Source organism: Poecilia formosa, unplaced genomic scaffold, assembly GCF_000485575.1.
Source record: "Poecilia formosa unplaced genomic scaffold, Poecilia_formosa-5.1.2 Scaffold97, whole genome shotgun sequence".
In the NCBI taxonomy this organism is placed as follows: Eukaryota; Metazoa; Chordata; class Actinopteri; order Cyprinodontiformes; family Poeciliidae; genus Poecilia; species Poecilia formosa.
In genome coordinates this window covers 650334-668192 of record NW_006800036.1, presented here as the reverse complement: position 1 = coordinate 668192, position 17859 = coordinate 650334, and the positions used below count along the sequence as shown (strand labels likewise).

General features: G+C 41.4%; 3 protein-coding genes across 5 annotated transcripts in view; 2 read left to right on the top strand and 1 right to left on the bottom strand.

Annotated features, from left to right (window-relative positions):
- Window positions 1–54: 54 nt before the first annotated feature.
- Window positions 55–5370, bottom strand: fam169b (family with sequence similarity 169 member B). The gene is made up of 7 exons (XM_016674506.1): window positions 5242–5370; window positions 4002–4185; window positions 3833–3918; window positions 3506–3671; window positions 2790–2972; window positions 1484–1614; window positions 55–533 (listed from the first exon to the last, which is right to left on the bottom strand). Exons 1-7 carry the CDS (start codon window positions 5368–5370, stop codon window positions 309–311), a joined length of 1104 nt encoding a protein of 367 aa, XP_016529992.1. The 3' UTR covers window positions 55–308.
- ldhd (lactate dehydrogenase D) lies at window positions 5251–11094 on the top strand. Of its 2 annotated transcripts, XM_016674570.1 has the most exons (12): window positions 5251–5408; window positions 6370–6469; window positions 7042–7154; window positions 7268–7409; window positions 7629–7770; window positions 8128–8287; window positions 8361–8560; window positions 8705–8833; window positions 9070–9197; window positions 9759–9849; window positions 10172–10283; window positions 10416–11094. In XM_016674570.1, the coding sequence occupies exons 2-12, from the start codon at window positions 6377–6379 to the stop codon at window positions 10594–10596; spliced, it is 1491 nt and encodes a 496-aa protein (XP_016530056.1). In that variant the 5' UTR covers window positions 5251–5408; window positions 6370–6376; the 3' UTR covers window positions 10597–11094. The 2 variants fall into 2 exon arrangements, with proteins under 2 accessions (XP_016530056.1, XP_007558589.1); XM_007558527.2 differs by lacking the exon at window positions 5251–5408 and having other exon boundaries at window positions 6302–6469.
- Window positions 11095–13602: 2508 nt separating this feature from the next.
- Window positions 13603–17859, top strand: part of znrf1 (zinc and ring finger 1) — a 48015-nt gene continuing 43758 nt past the window's right edge. For both annotated transcript variants that reach the window (XR_001662918.1, XM_007558525.2), the window contains exon 1: window positions 13603–15961. Coding sequence is in view for 1 of the 2 variants with exons in the window: in XM_007558525.2 (XP_007558587.1) it covers window positions 15568–15961 (394 nt within the window). In the remaining variant the exon portion in view is untranslated. The remainder of the gene's footprint in view (window positions 15962–17859) is intronic.

The window sequence follows — 17859 nt, the reverse complement described above, 5'->3', positions numbered from 1 at the left end:
AAGATATAGGGGGTAAAATTACCACAGAATGACCAGAAAAATGGAACAGGTGAACTCCAAAAAGCTAAAATGTTTTGCCTGTCTTGAGTAAGAAATAAATTCTGAAACACAAAATCTGCATAGAGCATGCAGCTTTTTCTCATTTTGATATTTGAAAGCCCTTTCATGCACCCCTCGCACACAAGGAAAAGAACAGCTCCTGCTAGAGCGTGATGTTGTGCAATGAGCTAGGTTTGTGTTTTTACTCATTGATGGATGTTCTTCTGGCTCTTTTGGACCTGTTTTGCATCTCCTCTGGTCTTTCTATTCTAGGCTTCCTTGATGAAGCTTCCTTCCATTTCAAACTTTCGGGGCCTGCAGGGAGCTTTAAAATCCAGAATATCAGTGCAGACTGAAGAGCAACATCCTGTCCCTGAGAGCTTGCTGCTCAGGGAGTTATCTTCCTGGTTCACATCACAGAGCCGAGCAGAGGCCGTTATCGGGGGAGCGTTCGAGTTACAGGGGTTGACGGGGGTCAGGACAGCTGAACCAGTCTGTGGGCGGACAGAAACAGCTTTAAAAACATACAATATTTTTTAATTCCATTTCTTGTTATTACAAACCACTCCCATCATTGTTCACAATCAGCTCATGCAATGTATACGTTTGGAAACAGAGGGGTTTTCTATACTCATCAGTGGATTCCATGATGATAAACTCCATCTGACTCTGACCGTTACTCATAATATTCCCAGTGATCTCAGTTCTTGTTCATTTGATCCTGGAAGAACCTTTAAGAAGCCAAGATAACCTATATATGTGCTCCTACTATAATCTCAATGTAGAGTTTAGCAAAACCTAACTTGAGTACATTTGTGCAATCTCTGGTGCTAAAGGCCATGGCTTCGTTATGAGTTATACTGTGTAGAATCCCATTTTAATTTGATCATATTATATTTGACGAGGTTAGAGAGAAATAAATCTTTGAGTTATTTTATTTTATTTATTTATTTATTTATATATATATTTTTTTTTGCAGAACCCCTAGATTGGAGTCTCCTTTCTGCAAATCAACCCACCACAGGTTTCTATAAGGTTTATGTCTGGGGACTGAGATGGTCAATCTAATAAGGTTTCTAGCAACTAAACCATGTCCGTGTTGATGCAGACATCTGCTTTGGTTCACTGCTCTGTTGAAGAACCCAGAGGGGCCACCAGAGTGTCATTAAAAGACAAACTCCCTGAAAAACTTGATGTTTGACTCTTTAAAAAATGTCCAGTGTAATTTTGGTTCTGAAATAAAACTATTTATTTTAGGTCTTATTGCACAGGTTTTACCAGGGGTGTCAATAAGTTTGGGGCAGGTTGTACTTGTAGAACACTGATTTTCCTACTTTAGTAATTGTGTACTTAATTTTTTTAACAGTTTTTTTTCCTTGTAAGTACATGATAAGAAACAACGTGCATTCTTTCACAATGGTCTGAGAGAAAAGGGGCAATTCACCTGCTCAGAAGCGTAGCGACCGAGTTGGATGTTGAGCCAGATGTTTCTTCTCTGACTCCACCCTCCTGGAGCCTCCACCTCATACAGACGCGCCCGATGTTCCTCGTGCTGCTGCAGGAACTTCCTGATCACTAAACACGGCGTTAAAAGAAAAAAAAAAACTAATTAAATAAACTTTAACATTCTGCACAAGGCCCTAAAAACATTTAGTTTCATAATTTGTTGTTTTACTTTTTTCTTTAAAGTGTTTTTTATACACTCCTCCCTCAGTGGGTCAGGTTTTCCACTTGGATAACCAGACCATCTATTCTAGGGGTTTGCTGCCTTCTGACCTCATCACTCTGCAGAACTGTCCACACATGCAGGTTTAATTACATTAATAAGGCAGGGGTTTCTGGAAACTGCTACAAATGCATGCTGGATTACCCTAGGATCCATTAAACAGATGTGGGCAATTTTAGAAGCATGCATGACTGAGTCTGTTTTATCTGCAGATAAAAAGACGAACCAAGCAGGAGGTGGGATTCCAGGTCATTAAATTTACCATGTTTTGCTCTATGGAGGTGTTAAACAGGAGGCGCATTGAATCTCCCCCTGTGGCAAGAGTTGAAAGGAATAACAGTCAGAACTAATAAGTCTTTAACAAACAACTGTCCCCTCAGGACGTTTCACCTGGCAGGAAACAACTGGAGGTGAAAACATTAAATTGACTCAGCTCTCCACCTGGTCAGAGACAGGCCATTAAAGCTCCTGTCTTTGTGCTGCGAGCTGTTAGCCATTAAGACGCAAAGCATAAAAAAGGCAGCCGCAGCTTGACCACCACTCCGAATAAGGGTGCCCATATGGGAAGCTTTATGTTACATCCAAGCCCAAATGTCACCGCACACAGTAAATGACAGACATCAAAAAGTGACGCATGAAGGGACAAAAAAATTAATCACTTTATTAACAAGTGATTAATTTTTGCCTTTTTGCCAACCCCCTGACTCCAAAGTGGTAACTTAAGTCACCAGCTGTTCCTCATTCATGGATAATCAACATGGTGAAGTAAAAGGAAAAAAAAAAAGTTTGACATGAAAAGCATGCAAATAGAGCCAGATATCAAGTATAGAGTTTCCCCCATTGACAATAGCATGTCAGAACATTTCCAAGTAAAACTGAAAGTTGCCATTGCAATGGTTACAGGTCTTATGAAATATTCATTTTGTCTGCCTAATATGCCAGCAAAACACAAAACATTCTTCCCCAACACAAAAAAAAAAAAAAATGCAAGGAAGGGGTTTAAATTTGAAATAAACATACTGACCTGCCACCATGCCGGACGACAAGGGAAAGCTGACTCCGAGGAACTCCTCTGAGGAGAAGGAGGAGCAGAAGTCGTGCAGGATCTGAAGGCCGAAGCCTCTCCTCCTGCATCGTCTCCTCACCAGCACAGTGTCCAGGACAGGCAGCAGGTAGCAGCGGCTGCTCCAGCTGTCACAAAGACTGCCTGAAACAGCACAGGAAAGACTTTTCATTGTCTTTTTGCTTGACCAAAGGATGTTTCACTTCAGAGGAGCATTTCAAGTTTGTAGGCGTTTTCCAGGAAAACAACAGTATTAAGGTTTAGATCGAGCTTATTCATTTGGAAGTGGTTCGGTGAAGGTCCAGAATGAAATCTGACAACATTTGAAAATCGATTTCCACGTTTGCTCTGCATCCAGTCTGGCTAAGCTTGAGCTATTCTGCAAAAAAGAATAGTCGGAAGTTGTAGTCGCCGTTAAGTGCCAAGCTGGTAGAGGCATACTTTCAAAATCTTACAGTTTTATTTACAGCAGAAGTGGATTCAAAGTGTTGAATCAGAGAGACATGAGAGAAATCATACAAATGCAGGACAAACATATCAGATTTCCGCCTGAAGAAACTACTGAAAATCACGAATCGCTTTCCGTCCAGCTGCGGCAGAGCACTGTATCTTTAAAACTTACATGTCTTCTATTTGAACATTTTAAACTTTAATGGAAACTGACTGATCTTCCCCACCTTTGTGTTTGATGGTGTAGAAGCCGACCGCCTGTCCGTCCTTCCACAGCACTTTGCAGGTTTCTGTGGGTGGATGCAGGGAGAAGGACACCTCTCCATGTGGCCGAGGCTTCTCCACCACCTGACTGAGCAGGAACACGATCAACCTCTCCATGATGGACTGCACCTGCGGACGACGTGCGCAGGTGCAGATAATACAGAGATGCTTCACTCACTGGACCTCAATCTATATTGCAAGTGACAAATGTGCAGGAAGTCCTACATGTGATATTCTCTCAGATCCAGAAGAGATATTGTCTCACCAGATTCTAAAATTGTTTCACTTACTGGCTGCAAGCCACTTCTGGACTCACTGGAGGTCTGCAGCACGTCGTCCAATGGCCACCACTTCTTGTGCAAGTATAAAGCTAAGACTAGAAGGTGAAAACAGAGAGGTAGGAGTTGAGTCTGCGTCTGACATGGCGTTTTTGGTGAAACACCGTGTTTGGTTCCAAACCCTGTGTTTGATCATGCGGAGGATGAAGCGCCAGCACAGTGCAGGCAGGATGTTCGTCCTCAAACAGCTGGAGCTGTCTGATGTTGGCTGGTGTTACAGCATCTACACGAAAAAAACGACAACAGTTTAAAAACAATGTGTAAGTGGTGTTGCATTTTGTAACAGCAGCAGAAGAGATGAAGCCCTATTATTTGTCTTTATATATTTATATTCAGCTCCTCTGGCTATTCTGACAGTTTGGATTCCTTGAGGCATGGATCCAGCATTCCTGCGCAGCAGCTGACAGATCAGCTTTGCAGGACGGAGCTCGGTCATGCAACGTTTGAAACTTCCCCTTGATTTGAGATCCAGACTGTTTTCAAGTTATTTCATGGAACTGGTTTGGCTTTACTGCAGAGAAGTTGGAAGGCTCTGTGCATGGTGGACAGAATATTTTTTTCTCCCCAAAAATGACTTCATTATAAACAATCCCTTTTTGTACTGTTGGAAACGAGATCCACCTGTGCATTAGGGATAAAGGCTCCCATCTGGAGCTCCTCTAGTTTCTGTTACTTTGGTTTTTCAACGTGTTAAATCCCATTTCCTTCAGCTGGAATTGTAGAGTTCACAATAGTAGTTTACTCTGGCTTTCTAGCTGGTCCAGGGTTTTACCATGTTTCACTTTTATAATCCTGGACATTTTGTTTGTCCTTCATATACATTTTAGACCTTTTAACCTTTTGTCACAGTCTGAGCGAACTTCTCGAAGGGGTTTTTGTAACAGTTTCAATTGTTTCAACCGACTGTTTTCTTGTTGCTGTCATGATTTCTGTCAATCAGTCAGATGTAGCAGTCTACAAGTATTTCAGTCTAACAATGATTTTTTAAAAAACTTAGTTTAATATCATTAATAATAACATTATTGTTATTATGCTGTGGTTTGAAAAGGAAAAAAATGTCATTGTCAGTCTTGTTGCTTTTAGATTTAAAACCATTTGAATGTAAAAATTAATAATAACAATTATTCAAAATGTCATATATTTTTTATTGCTGATCATTTTTCATTATTGTTTCTTTGGTGTGTTTTTTTTTTTCTTTTCTCACTCACTTACCTTCAAATATTTGACAGTAACAAGTCTCAACGTTATAAAAGTAGGTAATTAATATATAATAAATCTGTACATGGAATCAAAACAGTTACATTTATATAAATGTAAAAAAAAATGCAGTTAATGGCAAGAATAAGAAAGCGTTATCCAACCTCTTTTGACGTCAGTAATGACCGAAACCACTCATTGCAGGAATGTGTTGCGTTCAGTGAAGCTAGGTAATTTTCAGATGCGGATGTCAGCTCGGTGTCGTCCACAGCTGGCAGGTCGACAGGATACATTGCCCTTCCATTCCAGAGGAGAAATAGGAAAGTCTCAGGTGTAGTGACACCAAAACTAATGTTTAACCTGTCATAATACTTTGGGTTTTTACGGGTTTCAAACTTTAAGTCAATAATTATGATATAATTTTTGCGCTTCATGATGTTTCTTACAAAAGTTTGAGATTTCGAGGCATTTTCTACAGGAAACAGCGGTGCGTCTGATAATACCGATGACAGTGAAAACAGCACGTCACGACGTCATAACAGATGTCTTCAGCCAAAGACAGCGAATATTTATCAAATATTCTGTAAACTTTACAATGACATGAAAATGTGTAAGCACTACCTGTGCAGTCTTGTGGTAAGCCTAAACTTTGATCCCACTTTTGCGTCAATCATCAGCGCCATCTACCGACAAAAAAAACTAAGTTTCTCTTTTGGTGACGACAAGAACATAAAGGGAATCTTCGAAATAAAAGCAAATACTTTGCGCTTATTAGTTTTTTCATTAGCAAAAATGAAATATAAAAAATAAAATAAAACATAAAGAAATAAAAAAACAAAGGGTCCATTCTATTCACTACGAATTTACTCTCATTAAAAAAAAACGTGCAACTGAATTTTATTTTATTTTTCTTTTTTTTTTTAAAAAAAAAAAAACCAACGTTTTCTGCAAACACTTTTTCCACGATGGTTTTCTCGAGATTAACTCTTTACCTCAGGAAAACGACCGGGAAAAAGTATATGCTTAAAACGTCCGCTCTAGGCTTCCGTAACAATTACTGTACATATATTTGCACATGGAAAACACACTATAAGAACATGGATTATGAATCTAAACATGTTTTTGCTTTAATTGTGCAGTATTATTTAAAAATATAAAATATAAACAGCAGTCAAGACGGCGCTCAAGGTCTGATTTGTGTTTATTTTATTTTGAAAAAACAAAAATAACGGAAGCTCTTCTGTGTGATGTTTATTATTATGAACTTAACGAGTCAGGAACCGTGTTCACAGGTAAACAATGTGGCTTAATTTGACACCGAGCCGCAGGCTGCTTTCCCTCCGGTGGAGTCTCATTCAGTATCGCAACATAACATTAGAAAACACCACCAGGGTGAGTTGTATCTTTTTTTTTTATTTATTTATTTCTTTAGCCTTGTCTCAGAAGGTCGTTTGCAAAGTGAAACCAGGGGGAATTAAAGGTTACTACTCAAAGTCGGGGCAATATTATGCATTCAAATGTGAAATGATAATTATTTAACGTAGTATGCATTTGTTTTTAGTGTATAAGTGTAGAAAAACACCATAATACATTCGCTCCATTTGCGCATTGTTTCTTTATTATTTTTTGCTTTTATTTTTAGAATCTGTTATTCTGGAATAGTAGACAGCTTATTTGTTTTTGTCGTAACCTAACACTTTTCCCCTGCAAACTATCACACCCGGTCCGCCATTGTAATCGGGTTAAATATTAAGCACGTGACGTTGGCATTGCATCAAATCATTGATGGTTCGGTGACACAAGAGTAGTTTATCCCCAGCTTCGCTAATGTCCGTAAATAATCTTCATTGGTAGCAAAGTGAAATATATAGTTAAATGTCAGACACAACACTGACCAGTTAAAGAAAATGTTTAAAAAACTGATATGGACCTGTTGAGTGAAAACTATTGTGTCATTTGTTCAGAAAGCTGCTGTAGACAAGGTTCTCTCTGCATTTAGAACTATATGTGGAAAGGACAACGTCTCTCTGGGTGAAGCCATCAGAGAACAACATGGCAAAGACGAGTCTGTGCACAGGTCAGAAGTTCTCTGTTTACTACGAGCACTGCTGTAGAAACATAAATAAAACTCGTGTGTTCTTTTCTGTGAACGGTGGAGGGTGACCTGAATCATGCATTGCTTCTGTGCAGATGTCGGCCCCCAGATGTGGTTGTGTTCCCGCGCTGTGTGGAGGAGGTCAGTGCTCTAGCAAAAGTCTGTCATGACCACAACCTTCCCATCATCCCATTTGGCACTGGGACGGGCTTGGAGGGAGGGGTTGGTGCGGTGAAGGTGAGAGCGTGTGTCAATATTTGTTCCATGAATGCATCTCTGACAAAAAAAAAAAAAGTTTGTGTTTCCAGGAGCATGTCCAATTGGGCTTTGGTTTTAATCTTTAAATGCAAAACTGTTTGTTTCGAAAACACAAAATCCAACATATGCGTTCTTAGGTGAAAAAAAAAACAATCTGAAAAATATTTATTTTATGCGTCTCTGTGATTCTTTTTTCAGGGTGGTGTTTGCTTCAGTTTGAGGAACATGGATCAGATCTTAGACCTTCACCCAGAGGACTTTGATGTGACCGTTGAGCCTGGTGTGACCCGGAAAGCTCTTAACGCCTACCTACGGGACACAGGCCTATGGTTCCCTGTGGGTCAGTCACACAGTCTCCAGTTTATACTCCATGAATCACAGTTTACAGATTAAATGCTAACTTCTGTGCGGTTGTTTCTGTGCAGTTAGTGGATTATTGTGAAGCTCTTAGCAATATTAAAGTATAATTGTGATGGGAAACAGCAGCTTTAGATTTTTGTTGTGCATTTTAGTTTTATTACCCTTTTTCGTCATGGCTTGATATTTGTTTGACTAATTAATGACATGGTGGAGTCTATTGTTTGATATATTTGCCGTAGGATTTAAATCTCTTCAGAACCTGGTAAAGTTCAGGTGCCTGTGTAATAAATAATCTTGTCGCTGGCAAACTAGCTGTCTTCTTGGACGTTGGTTTTAGATCCTGGAGCTGATGCTTCCCTCTGCGGCATGGCTGCCACCAGTGCTTCGGGAACAAACGCTGTGCGTTATGGCACTATGAGAGAAAACGTCATGAACCTGGAGGTGGTTTTGTCTAATGGAACGGTCATACATACAGCCGGGAAAGGCAGGCGTCCCAGGTACAACGTCAACCATCACATACACCCTGTAGCCTTGCTTGTTGTAGTTTCATCATCATTATTTTGTTTTCAGGAAAACTTCTGCAGGATACAACTTGACAAACCTGTTTGTGGGCTCAGAGGGCACTTTGGGTATCATTACCAAGACTACGTTACGGCTATACGGCGTCCCAGAGGCCATGGTGTCGGCTGTCTGCTCTTTTCCCTCTGTCCAGGCCGCTGTAGACAGCACCGTGCAGATCCTGCAGACTGGAGTCCCTATTGCTCGTATTGGTACGGACAAGTCAAACATCTTCTACTTGTTAAAAGTTGACATCTACGAAATATAAAGCAACTTCAATAAATTAGCAACATGTAGAATGTCACATTTGTATTCCTCTTCCCTCTCTATTTCCATTGTGTGTTTTTTGCTTTCAGAGTTTCTGGATGATGTCATGATTGATGCGTGCAACAAGTTCAGCTCTCTGTCCTACCCCGTCACCCCAACTCTGTTCCTGGAGTTCCACGGGTCAGAACGCAGCCTGGAAGAACAAGTCAGCACGGCTGGTGTGTGAGAGAGTGGTGAACGGGAACAATTTCTCTGACATTTGCTGTTAGCTTCAAGACTCTTGCTCCTTCAAATGTGTTAACACAGATCGGCTGTTGTGATTGTAAAGCTAAGACTAATTATTTTTTGATATTTGGGCAACAAACGAATAGAACCCAGCTAATGGAAATTACTTAAGAATCAAGAGTCATACTGGAAAGTAAAACACTTACAGTCTCCGTGTTTGTTTCTCCAGAGGAGATTACACAGAGTAATGAAGGCTCAGACTTTCAGTGGGCTCGAGACGCCGAAACAAGGAACCGTCTGTGGAAAGCTCGCCATGACGCCTGGTACGCTGCACAGGCACTGAGACCGGGCTGCAAGGTAAAACTAATCAGGACATTGAAACACGCAACATTACACCTGCGAAAGTCAACCATATCAAGACGTGATGCATTTCTGACTATACCAAATCTTAGATCAATTTATAACCGATGGTCTCAAATATTAACAGTATAATCATATTGTTACAAATCATTGTCATTGTCATACTATGGCCCTTGCTTTTTCAGTGTACTCAGTTTTTTTTTTTCCATCAAGTAAGATGGAGGCTAGTTACATATTGTAGTAGTGTATTTTTATCTACCTTTGTGTAGAAGAGCGGTTAAAGGACATACAATTAAGACCTATATTAAACTTTTTTTACTTAATATATGAAGGGTAACCCTAACCCTTTTTTTGCAGAGTAACCCTGGTGTCTTGTTGACTGCTAATGTTCTTGCACATTATTTATCCAAATCTGAAGCAAACTGCTGCCTTTTGGGGCATTTATGCGTCTCTCTCTACTAATGGTTTAAATTTTAAAGATTTCAACAGACAGCTGCTTAGAGCCATTCCGATACGGTGACCTTATCTTTCTTGTATATGTGTGTGTGATTTGTGAAGGCCTACTCCACAGACGTGTGTGTCCCTCTGTCGCAACTTCCTCAGATTATCGTGGAGACAAAGAAGGACCTGCTTGAGAGCCGGCTGACAGGTGAGAGAAAGACGAGAACTTCTGGTGTTTTAGAGGTTTTTAGCAAAGCAAACCTCTAAGTGCATTCAACCTAGTTCAGTTTTATCACTTAACAAACCAGCAGTGTACATGCAACACAATTGTTGAGTGTGTGTTCTATGACTTTGTATTTTTTTAGTTTGTTTTTATGATGTAAAGTACTTTGAACTGCCTTGTTGCTGAAATGTGCTATAAAAATAAACTAGATTGATTGTTTAGCAAATCCAAGTAAAATAAAATGAACACACATAAAACATCCAATGGGCGTTTTCTGCTTAATGGATACAAGCCCATTCTGTTTCAGGTCCTATTGCAGGTCATGTTGGTGACGGTAACTTCCACTGTCTGATGGTTGTGGATCCAAATGATCCAGACGAGCTGCACCAGGTCCATCTGTTCACAGAGAGGCTGGCCAGGTAACATTTCTCTGAGGGCTGAACCAAACCTGAACCAATGCCTGCAACCTGTGACTGTCTGACTTTCTGTCTGTGTTTCCTCTCTGTGTCATTGACATGCAAAAATCTAATTTTCTCTTCGTTCTTCTGCAGGCGAGCATTGGCCATGGACGGCACGTGTACAGGAGAGCACGGTGTGGGTTTAGGAAAGAGAGCGCTGCTGTGTGAGGAGGTGGGACCTCTGGCCATTCAGGTCATGCAGGGACTCAAGGACAGTCTGGACCCAAGGAACCTGATGAATCCTGGGAAAATCCTCCAAAGAGGAGAGTTATAAACTGAAGTTCTCTCCAGAGGGTGAGAGTATGGCATAAGATTGGAGTAAAAAAAAATCATTAGGTTGTCTGTGTAGGTGTGCACCAGAATTCATTGAAGAAAATTTCAAGATGCATCACCACTGTACTTTCTGTTGGATGCCAGGGCACCTGGAAGACAGAAGAATACAAAAAGTGTAGCTGCTGTTTTTGTTTTTAATTACTTGAAATGATAAAAATGTGACATCAAATAATGAGATTGTATTACTGTGGCTGAGGAAATCCAGTTAAAGCCTTATCAATGAATGTTTGTAATATGTTATTATGTTTTATTTCATTTTTAAAAGTGTTTTTAAAATGCTACAACAGAATTAGTTTGGTCTCACCAAAGCTTGAGGTTTCCGCAATGTTTTTATTTTTGCTGACTATAAATTTTATGTAGTAATTTTATCCTTTGAATTATGTTTGTAACTAGGAAACAAAAGTAAACCCAAATATTAAATCTATAATTTTTAAAACAATATGAGGTCAATGCTTGTTTTTAAATGACAGTGAAGTGATTCTTCTTATTCACTGATTAACTAGAAGATAATAAATACTTTTGATTAGAATTTTCTCAAGAATGGCATCAAAAAGTGACTATTTCATTCAGTAATTCCCAAACGCACATATGTGGTGTGAGTTATTTCTGTTAATTTTGGTGATTATGGGTTACAGCCCTACCTCTAGCTATAGACTTTGACAAAACAAAACTAATCTCTCCATTATTGAGGCAGAATTTAATAGTCAAGATGTGAATATTTTGATTTGTTAATCACTAACAACAGAGATGCTGGAGTAAACACCAGTAAGTCTGTGTTAATGCAGAAACCCAGGAAAAGCTTTAGCTCAGAATGGTCCACTTTCTGGAAGTCTGAATCCAAACCCAAGTGAAGCGTTTGTTGACACTGCAGTACTCGATTTCACCAACTGGTGTCAGCATTTCTTCCATTTGTGACAAATTCCATCAGTCCATCAGAAGACAGACTAATAACAGCTTATTCTTGCTGCTGTGCTTACTAACTGGTTGGGTCAGCTGCTAAGTGGAGATTCGGAATGACACAGTTTTCCTAAGACAAACAGTTTGAGCTTATTTGGGCTGCTATAAAAAAAAAATTGAAGAATATTGAATTTGTCTCTCAGTTTATAGACAGTTTGTTTTTATTGCTGATATTGATTTGTAAAAGCTCTCAGCTGCCATGCATACAGACACAGATCACTGAATGACTTATCTTGAAGAAGCTCTGGAGTATAAATGTCTGTCTTATAGATGCAAAGTGCCTCTAAATGACCATAAAGTGGCACAAACCTATCCAAAATGGACCCATGAGAAATAAATCACACAGAATCAGCAACAGAGAGGATCAACTGTAGACACTCAATATCTCAAGCGGTTTAGAAACTCAGCTAGAAAATGCATTAAAGCTTTGATAGAATATGGCAGGGCTGCACAGTGGCATACTAGCACTGTGGTTTTGCGTTTAAATCCTGGGTTTAAATCCCAGTCTCAGGAGTTTGCATGTTCTCCCCGTGCTTGCCTGGGTTCTGTCCAGGTACTCCGGCTTCCTCCCACAGTCCAGAAACATGAGTGAAAGGTGAATTGGTCTCTCTAAATTGCACTTACGTAGGAGTGTTTGTGTGCATGGTTGTTTGTCCTGTTTTCTCTGTTTTGTCCTGTGACGGACTGGCGAGCTACATCAACTTTTGGAAGGCTGGTGTGATTGACCAATATAAATTAAGGAGATCTGAAAATATATATTGGTGGCTCGCTGGATGTAGCAGAAAGAGATAGACGGTTTTTACTGGATGGTCAAAGTTAGAGTGATCTCTCTTTTCCATACACCACCTCTCTCACTGTAACAGTACTTTCAAGTTACGCATCTTTAACCCACCCATGCCTCACTGGTTCGAATGTTCACCTTTAGCTTTATGTATTGCCTCCAAGTAGCCAGACTTTTATGTTTTGTTTTAAATAAGCATTGATCACAAGTTTTCTGAGGCTAAATAAAGGACTTTCAAAGTATTACTTTGGACTTGGACCACCCATCCTTGTGCCAGAGCTTTGCAGCATACTTTCTGTGCAGCATGGGGTTTAAAAATGAGGAAAGTGGAGGGCAAAGGAAGAAGTGCTGTGGAAAACAACTACGCCAAGCAGATGAACAGTATCTGATTTGCTTAAGTAACAGCGAAAATGCAGCAAGGCTGCTTTTCAGTATGCAAAGGTTTAATCAAGCAGCTCCAGAAGAACAGCTTTTTCGGAGCTAGAATTCTGTTTTCTCTCTAACTATGTTATATTTTATGTTTTTTGCACAAGAAGTAAAAATAAATTGACGCCTTGGTAAATTCTGGTAACAAAGTGCCTGAAGACACAACGTTGGTTCAATACTTAAGGGTTAGGAGCCTTTTTATATCTGAATAATTTATGTGTTGGAAAAAGGTGGATTAAACAAACAAGGAAACATTCCTCTGTAAATGGTCAGGGATTGAAAGAAAACCTAAGAGTGACCTACTGAAAGCCCGAGAAAGCAGGTAATACGTTCAAAAGATTACAAAAATGTAACAGAGGGATGATTTCTACACAACAACGTTGCTTTCTTTCTCTGGATGAATTTACATTATTTATTTTCTGTCAGGCTCTTAAATTTACATGGGACCCTCTTGAGCGGATTGTGTTTGGTTTATTTGAGTCTGCGAGTGTGATTACATGCCTGAGCAGCAGAGAGTAGACCATTTATAGGCCTGCTGTCATTACGGCAGGACAGATTAACACCTTCTGCATGACAGTAAGGACTTTACAATAGCTTACCTTATTGGGGAGAAAGACCAAGTCAACTGCAAGAGACCTGCACGTGGTAAGACACTCAACCAAACATAGAAACAAGAAGACAAACAAAACCTGCCAGCTGGAAAATTAAGTAGGGTTAGGAAAAGAAAAAATGAAAAAGAAAAAAACACAAGCAGCCACAAACATCTGTGTATTTTATTTGCATTGACTAGACCAGCTGTACTGAAGCAGCTTCCAGCAGGACACAAACCCAAACATACAACCAGAGTTGCACTTGAATGGTTCATACCAGTGTAGTTTCAGCGTCTGGATTGGCCCAGTCTAAGTCCCAATCTAAATTAATTCAAGAATCTTTAGTGAGGCCTGAACATTTATGTTCACAGACACTGTCCGTTTTGCAGCCTTGTGGACAGTAAAAGTACCAGAACGGATGTCAGCCTGTTAAGTTTATTAGTTTAAAATGAAACCCCACACATAAATGCTTGGGGAAAGAGAAACTCGGAATTTGCAAAACATGATTATTAATGTTTCTCAATTAGACTCAGGAAATGACAGAATTTTAACTGGGTCATTCCACACACTTTGATTCAGATCATTCCACTATATGGTTGGTTCTTTGTTGCTCTGCTGGAAGTTAAATCGCTATTGCGGGCTGAAGTCTTTTGAGTCCAAAAGGAGATTGGCCGGTGTTTAGAATGACTCTGCCACCACATTTTGACTGCATTTGAGATGCTTTGGCATGACTTCAATTATGCCATTCATGTGGGAAAGCCCTCCAGTGTGGCCATAATAAAACAATTCTGCAGAGAAGAGTGGGCCCCATCACACTGAAGTAAAAGACGTATGGCAGTCCCTGCTGCCAGGAAAGGCACAACCTGTTAAGAGATGGGGGGATTAGATAGTCCTCCCATCCCATTTGCTTCATGACATGAACATTTAAGTCTGGCAAAAAGCAAAAAAGAGGATAGATATTACACAAAAGACAAATAAAAGTTCTTATTGGGATTTTGTTATTGATAAACGACCAATAACAAAATAGATTTTTTTTTATTTTCATGGGGCCTCATTCATCCATCCCTTTGAGAACTGTGGCTCTTAAGAATCAGCCCTCAGAACTTGTTGACTTAGCAGGAAGCTGTTTCAATTGGGGAAGTAGGTAATAAAAGCAAATCGCACATCTTATCACACTTTCTTCTTCCAAAGACTGGTGCACAAGAACGTAGCCCAGTTCACCTTCAGGTGCCTGCCGGCCTCACCGCACCTGTCGCAAGTTATCCTGAAATGCCCCCTGTCTGATCCAGCAGATCAGACCCCCCACACGTAGAGAAATCCAGGCCAATCCCATGTCGAGGAATTAAAACAAAGTGTTGCTGCGCCGTCTCCCGTCTGTCTGTGTTTATGATCCGAGCTTGCGCACTGAGCGCGTCCATTGTCTGGTCAGGAGCAGCAGCAGCAGCAGCAGCGGCAGCAGCGGCGGCGGCGAGGAGCGGAGAGGAGCGCCCGATCTGAGCGCAGGGGAGCGGCTTCACTGTGACCCCGATCTCCGGGGAGGGGGGCAGGAGGAGGAGGAGAAGACGTGTCCTCTGGTTGGAGCTCACCGGACCGGACCAGCGCTCGGTGACGACGTCATTTATTTCCAAGACAGACCGTCTTTTATTTTTTTCTGGCGGTCAGACAGACAGCAACAGTTGTCACGATGTCTGAGATCAGATGAGTGGAGAGCGGCGGAGTAAAGACTGCGGCGCTCCTGTGATCCGCACCGGCCGGGGTGATTCAGCCGTCTGAAGCAGCTGGGACAGCGCGGGGGAGCGGCGTGCATCTGTTTAACCTTGCAGGGATTTGGTTCGGCTCGGCAGACACCCCCCCCGCCCCCTCCGGTTGTGTCGAGGTTATCTATTTTAATTATAATATATTAATTTGTCTGAGGGTGAGGTGAATCCAGACGCCAGGGCTGGCTCATGTTCCGCTCGGCAGGGAAACGGGCTGTTGCGTCTGCAGAGAGTCAGAGCTGACGAGTCTGCTGAGACACACGGACAGACAGACAGGCAGGCAGGCCGAGAGACCGACAGGAACGAGGGGAGGGAAGGGGGGGCACAGCCTGTTTGGGCTTTCTCGACCCCTTTACGGATCGAGCCACCCAGAACCCCCACCCATTTCTCTCCCGCTTTGGATGGGGGGGAAGCAGAGCACGGCAGGGCGGCCCCGGGGTGCTTTTCCCGGCGTCTCTTCGGATGACAGCGCGGTGCCACCCTCGGCCCACTTTGGTCACTACCGGCCGAGCGGCACCATGGGCCTGCGGAGCCGCTCGGTGAGCTCCGTGGCCGGGATGGGCATCGAACACAGTCCCGCCGTGCCCTTCGGCTTCTACACCCCAAGAGGGACGGACTCGGACCGAGCAGGAGGAGGGTCTGGGGGCACTACGGCGGCCCCCCACGGAACTGGCTACCAGGACTCTGGGGGCGGCGGGCATCACACGGACGGGGTGCTCTATTTGGGGTCCCGGGGGTCGCTGGCTGACACCTTACCCCTGCACATTGCACCCCGCTGGTTCAGCGCGCACAGTGGTAAGATCTGCCGCACAAACACACCTCTATTCACGCAGACACACAAACCCAGCTGGATTGATTACAAGGGTGCCTCCAAAAAGTTTTTTAAAGGGGTGCCTCGATGGGGGGTCGCACATAATCTTTGGATGGCACGCAAACAATGATCGCTGTAATAGAATTGTTAGAGTTGCCACAATGTTGTATTTATAAATAGCAAAATAATTAAAAACTGGGGGAAAGTAAGAATTGCAGCCTTCAGGTTTAGGGGATAGGAATCAGTATTTTTTAAATAAAAAGGAGGGGGAAAAAGCGACATAGGCAGTAATAGATTAAAAATAAATAAATAAAGACTTGTTTATATTTGGCCTATACTTGTAAAAAAAAAAAAAAATTATAAAAAATCTATATAAAAAAACATGTATATGAACTATCGGTCATGTGGCCATTCCTGCTACAACCTATTTCAAGCAGAAGTTATGTACTGCATAATGTGTTAAAATGGATGGTTAGATACGGGTCATTTAAGAATATTGGAGTTGCTCATCAAAAAGGAACGCAATTTTATTATATTATCACAAACTAAAAAATAACTCAGACATAAACAAATCTGCATTTAAAATGCAAATTACTTGATCACACCATGGACTCTCTTGACCCCCCTTGACCTCCAGCTCCCCTCGTTGGAGGCGCCAGATGCTTCTAAGCACCCAAACTTTACCTGCTGCGAAATAACACTAACGCGGTGCCATTAATATTCACTGCATTAAAGGAAAGTTGAGGCACTGAAACATCTGCTTCTTCTTGCATGTACTGGACACACACACAGTGGGATGAAGTATCTTTTTTTTTTTCCTTCTGCAGATTTTGGCTGAAAATGAGACCAGTGTAGCGCTCACACGAATGGGCTGTTTATAGGTCATATTGGATTCTAACCGTAAAGAGTGCACTCCATCTTGACCGTCACCGTTGCACCATATGCATAGGTCATTCCTTGTTGTGTGAAATGACACTAATAAGCCTGTTGCCAAATCTGGCTGAGTCAATTAGCTGTGCGATTAGAGTGGAAGGAGGGCGGAGAGGGATGGAGCAGGGCGAGGCTGGAGAACCGAGGGTTGAGAGCGTTGTTCCCGCTCGCTAATCTTCAGCTCACTTATCTCTCCAATATGTCTCTGCTTTTGAGTGAACACACCTGTGCAGACACGAACATAGGTCTGGACATGCACAGGGCAACCCTTAGCTGACCTTACTGGGAGATGGACCGCAGCTAAGCCTAAAATATAAAGTTCCTTGCAGAGGTATTTATACCCCTTGAACAGGTTTTCCAAATTGTTCTACTGCAACCACAACCTTCAGTGTATTTTTGTTGCTATCTTATGTGATTAATCAACAGAAAGTAGTGCGTAAGTGAAGTGGATGGAAAAATAATATGTTTTTTTTTATGCTAACAAAGATTTTAAAACTAAAAATTGCCTGTAATCTGATACCCGTAAATAAAAATCCAATGCAAGCAAATTTCTTTAAAAGTCACATAATTATTAAATAGAATAAACCTATTTTTGTCTCATTATGAGTCCAACTGTTCTGTGAAGGCCTCTGGGTTTTGTCTGACAGCATTAATGAACAAACAGCTTCATGAAAACCAAGGAGCAAGGCGGCCAACTTAGTGAGACGTATATAGAGAAGTTTGTAGCAGAGTAAGGTTATAAAACAATATTCCTGGCTTTGAATGTCTCACAGAGCTCTGTTCGATCCATCGATGATGCAACACATTGATCAGAGAGCAGAGGTCCATAGTAACCCTGAAGAAGCTCCAGAGAAGAGGCAAAAATAAATTCATTGTTGAAAGAAAGCCATAAGAAGCTACATGCAGTAAACATGTGGATGAAGATAGTCTGTTAAGATGAGATGAGATTTTT